Source organism: Peromyscus maniculatus, chromosome 19 (assembly GCF_049852395.1).
Source record: "Peromyscus maniculatus bairdii isolate BWxNUB_F1_BW_parent chromosome 19, HU_Pman_BW_mat_3.1, whole genome shotgun sequence".
NCBI lineage: Eukaryota > Metazoa > Chordata > Mammalia > Rodentia > Cricetidae > Peromyscus > Peromyscus maniculatus.
The window spans coordinates 51,434,441-51,439,447 of record NC_134870.1 but is presented as its reverse complement, the minus strand read 5'-3'; the positions used below and the strand labels follow the sequence as shown (position 1 = coordinate 51,439,447).

The following is a 5,007-nucleotide window of genomic DNA, read 5'->3' as shown; positions in this document are numbered from 1 at the left end:
TCTCTCAACCCTCATCATGGAAGTTGTGTTTGCAGTAGATGATCATCAGTCCAGAGACCCACAACTGGCCAAGAGTCAGAGAACAAAACACTGAGGAATATCCAGCCCTAAATGGAAGATGTTAATTCTAACTCCAAAGGCACAGGAATGGCTGTGGAAAAAGGGATGAAAGGACTGTAAGAGCCAGAGTTGGTGGATGATGACAGGGAAATGGTGTCTTCTGGACACAGCAGCACAGCCCCTCCTATGAACTCACCATGGCTGTGACAGCATGTGTAAGACCTGTTGAGCCCAAGCTGGACTGAATACTAAGATAAAGAAGGGAGTTGAGACTGACAAGAATTAATGAACATGAATTTACCATCATGAGAAAATAAGGTTGTAGTCAAAGGGGAGAAAATGAGTTTTGTCTTAAATGAGATTAAAACTGACATCTGCACAGGACTACAGACAATGTCTTGTGTGATCAGTTCAGCCTACATTTGTGGAGTCAGGGATCAGAAAAATTATCTTTCAAGAGTCTGTGTTCCTGCTTATATGTCTGCTTCTCTGTGATTCTGCCCCCCCTGTTTCCAAGCCCCAAATTCTACTCCTTTAATATCTTAGGAGAGTCCAGCATGTGCTGCCAAGGAACTAAGACATAAATAGAAAGAAAAACAGCTGATAGTTCCACTTTCTCTTTCTTCTTCTTGGAAATGCAGGAGATTCCCAAAAACAACAAGATCCGAGAGCTTTGATGATTGGCCAAAACACACTGAGAGGGAAGGGGCGGAAGGCAGCAGAGTGTATAAGTCCTGCAGAATTGCCTTAGCCTGCTGCTTTCCATGGAAGAAGCAGAGGTGAGTGTCAAGTGAAGAGACTGGAGCGCAGTGGAGCGTGGTTCCTGTAGCTGAACTACAGTGAGCAAATCCACTGGACACAGGATAATCTGGTAAGTGGAAAGCAGCGTTCAGATCTAACTTCTAATCCTCACCATATCTTTTCTCATAAGAGCTAATAGGTAACAAGACAGTAGGAACATGCCCTGAGAGTGAGGGTTCTCAGTTTGGAAGCTTTGGTGGGAAGCAGACAGGACAGGCTTGTGGATAAAGTCTTAGCTAATTACTCAAGTTGAGGTAGACCTAAAGCCAATGACCTTGATACTGTTTTTGGCAAAAACACATTCAGTTTTTTTGACTTGTCTCTTATTTTTCTCCCTAAAATGGTTATGGATAGATGATTCAGGTAATGGAATATTTCTGCAGTGTGTATGAGGGTTGTCGTATCTGAAACACAGTGAAAGGATGGTGAATGATAGAGACAGGTACATATTTACAATGTACACATAAATCCTGAATCCTGCCTAACTGAAGCAGAACCTAGACAAAGGTGATTAACAGCTATGCGGCTACTGGGTAGAGCACAAAGACATGAAAGCAGTCGCAAAGTACAAAGTCCTGAGATGAGAAGACAACCTGAGATAACAGGGAGGCTAGAATTCAGACACCATCGGCTTCAAACTTGTAATAATGGAGTTCAAAGGTTGTGTTGTATGTATCTGATGGAGGTAGTTCCTCAAATGAGGTTTTCTCCTCCAATAAGACTATAGCTTCTATCTTGTTGACAAAAAAAAAGAAACAAAAAACCAAATACATGGGAACTAGTCAACATCAGAACATAACTGAGGCTGCAGCACAGAGCACACAGTGCTGAGCACAAAGGCGTCTGCAGTCTCATGCAGCTCACTCTCCCTTCCTTCTTTCAGGGCCCCTTTTCAACAGAGCCATGGGTCAGTTATTCTCTGATACATCCAAGGATGAAGACAGTGGAGGTTTGGAGGCCAGCTTCATTGCATATTTTAAGAAAATTAAGGTGGAAAACAAAATCATTCCTCAGGAAACCGTCCGTTTAATAGAATTACATCTGAAAAAAGGAAACATTCAGGGGGCACACTCTGTAATCAGTGATGGATTAAAAAATGTCGATAAAGTCCCAATCAACATTGCTGTGACAGGAGAGTCTGGAGCAGGGAAGTCCAGCTTCATCAATGCCCTGAGGGGGGTTAGACATGAAGATGAAGATGCAGCTGAAGTTGGGGTAACAGAGACAACTATGGAGAGAACTCCATACAAACATCCCCAAATTAAAAATATGACTTTATGGGACCTGCCTGGCATTGGAACTATGAAATTTCCACCAAAAGATTATCTGGAGAAAGTGGAATTCCAAGAGTATGACCTCTTTGTTATTGTTTCTGCCACACGTTTTACAAAACATGAACTAGACCTTGCCAAAGCAATCAGATTCATGAAAAAGAATTACTACTTAGTGAGAACCAAGGTGGACATGGATTTAGACAATGAAAAGAAAACCAAACCACGGACCTTTGACAGAGATAAGATCCTGCAGAAGATCAAAAGCTACTATGTAGATTCCTTTAGTCAGAATAACATGGAAGCACCAGAGATTTTCTTGATTTCTAACAGCCATTTATCTGACTATGATTTTCCAGTCCTGATGGACACCCTGATAAAGGATCTTCCAGCTCAAAAGCGCCACAATTTTATGCTTTCTTTGCCTAATATCACGGAGGCAGCCATTGACAGAAAGCGAAAGTCTATGCAGCAGTATATCTGGTTGGAAGCCTTCAAGGGTGGAATTTTGGCTACTGTTCCTGTAGTGGGCATCATTAGGGATGATGTGGAGAAATTGAAGGAGAAGCTAAACTACTATCGAGACCTCTTTGGAGTGGATAATGAATCCCTGGAATTCATGGCTAAGGCTTCCCAAGTGCCTGTAGATCGACTGAAAGAAATCATTAAATCTCCTTATTTGTTGGACACTAAGAATGAAGAAACATTAGGAGAAATGTTTTTGAAATGTTTGGAGAAATTTGCCTCAGCTAATGGTGGGCTCCTTGCTACAGGTCTTTACTTTAAGAAAGCCTTTTACATGCACCTTCTTTTCCTTGACACAGTGACTGAAGACGCCAAAGTTCTCCTTAGAGAGACATTAAAAAAAAACTAGTTCAAACTCACCTCACCCACAGCTACTAACCATGACAACATCAAATGGTTAATGCCAGGAAGTCATTAGATAAATTCCTGCTCCTGACATATTTTCTTTACACTACTCAATTGTTATAGACTATTATTTTAAGGTATGTTACTTTTGTTTATGTTGCATTTGTTTAACTCTGTGGAGCTGTGTTACTGTGCCTGTGTAAAATACCTGATGGTCTAATAAAGAACTGGCCGATAGCAAGTTAGGAGAAAAGATAGGTGGGGCTGGCAGGCAGAGAGAATATATAGAAGGAGAAATCTGGGAGAAAAAGAGAAGTAGCCAGAGAAGGAGGAGGACTCCAGGGGCCAGCCACCCAGCTACACAGCAAGCTGTGGAATAAGAGTAAGATTTACAGAAGTAAGAGAACAGGAAAAGCCCAGAGGAAAAAGGTAGATGGAATAAGTTAAGGAAAGCTGGCAAGAAAGAAGCTAAGCTAAGGCCAGCATTCATAAGTAAAAATAAGCCTCCATGTGTGATATTTGGGAGCTGCCCCCAAAAGAGAAAAAAGAAACATCCAACAACAGCCAATTCACAATCACCATGGGAAAAACCTAAAGATAAGGGTCATGGGTCTTAATATGTCAGAACTTTAAAATCCCCAGTCTCTCAATTCTCTATCTTCCTCTCTAACTGTCAACTCCTCCTGCACACTTGAATACACACACACACACACACACACACACACACACACACTCCTCTCTCTCTCTCTCTCTCTCTCTCTCTCTCACACACACACACACACACACACACACACACACACACACACACACACACACACACACACCACTCAATAATGGACAAGCACACACACACAAAAGATAGCAATAGGTGTTTTATAGCTATTTCCTCCTAATCAATACATTCTAGTGAAAACTCGGGAAGTTGGGGGCTCTGTGATCAGTGCATAAAACACTTGCCATGCATGTATGAGGACGAGAGCTTAATTTCCAGAACCCACTTAAATGGTGAGTGGGTGTGGCATCCACCTTGTACTTCCACATTCAGAAGGCAGAGACAGTGGATCCATGAAGCAAGCTGGCTAGCTAGAGTGTGTATATCTACAACCTCTTGGTTCAATTGAGACACCTGCCTTGATGAAAAAGACAAAAAGCAATTGAAGATGAGGTCCAACATAAGTCTGACATGCCCACACACAAGTGAGCATACACACCATACAGACAGACAAATTGAAAATATAAAATAAAATAATTCTTGGGAAGTAAATAAAAATCTCAAGACTTACAAAGTAAAGAAATATATAAGATTCATAAAGTTCTCCTCAAGGTTATATAAGCAAGAAGCATTCTGTGGGACTGGGGATTTCAAACCAGCTGAGGTGCCTGTAACTCATTGAGGGGGCTCCAGGGATGCAGCTGTGGTGAATCATTGCCCTGCTGCTGGGGTGGGATTTTCAATGATGCAGCTGTCTTTTAGTGATCGATGTTTCTGTAAGCAACCCTCGCCCTAATAAAGTCACTCATTTGCTAAGCTGGACTCGGAAGACTTGTTTTGTTTTGTTTTTGTTCTGTCATGGGTGTCTATACAGGGCGAATAGAAATTTGTTGGTGTCTCTCCAAGAAAAGATCATACAACACAATTGATGCCTTGAACAGGGACTAGGAGAACCAACGATGAGTTGATAGGACTAGTTGCATTGTTCTTAAGATGGGTGCTGATATGTGAAAGTGAGACTGCCCTCGTGATCAGCCTCCTCAATCCTTGTGGTGGTTGGAAAGGAAATGCCCCCCACCCCCATAGGCTCATAGGGAGTGGCACTATTAGGAGTTGTGGCTTTGTTGGAATAGGTGTGGCCTTGTTAGAGGAAGTGTGTCACTAGGGTTGGGCTTTGAGGTCTCAGATCTCAAGCCAGGCCTAGTGTCTCACTCTCTTTCTGCTGCCTGCCAATCCAGATGAATAACTTTCAGCTACCTCTCATGCACCATGTCTGCCTGCATGCCTACATGC

At 42.3% G+C, this 5,007-nt stretch overlaps 1 protein-coding gene across 1 annotated transcript; it reads left to right on the top strand.

The window, feature by feature from the left end:
• The first annotated feature begins 794 nt into the window (after positions 1–794).
• Positions 795–4,536, top strand: LOC102909410 (interferon-inducible GTPase 1-like). The gene is made up of 2 exons (XM_006985118.4): positions 795–931; positions 1,745–4,536. Exon 2 carries the CDS (start codon positions 1,765–1,767, stop codon positions 3,004–3,006), a length of 1,242 nt encoding a protein of 413 aa, XP_006985180.1. The 5' UTR covers positions 795–931; positions 1,745–1,764; the 3' UTR covers positions 3,007–4,536.
• Positions 4,537–5,007: the final 471 nt, after the last annotated feature.

Bases quoted from the DNA above. Each gene is read 5' to 3' on its own strand.
- LOC102909410 (XM_006985118.4), top strand. From the start codon at position 1,765: ATGGGTCAGTTATTCTCTGATACATCCAAGGATGAAGACAGTGGAGGT.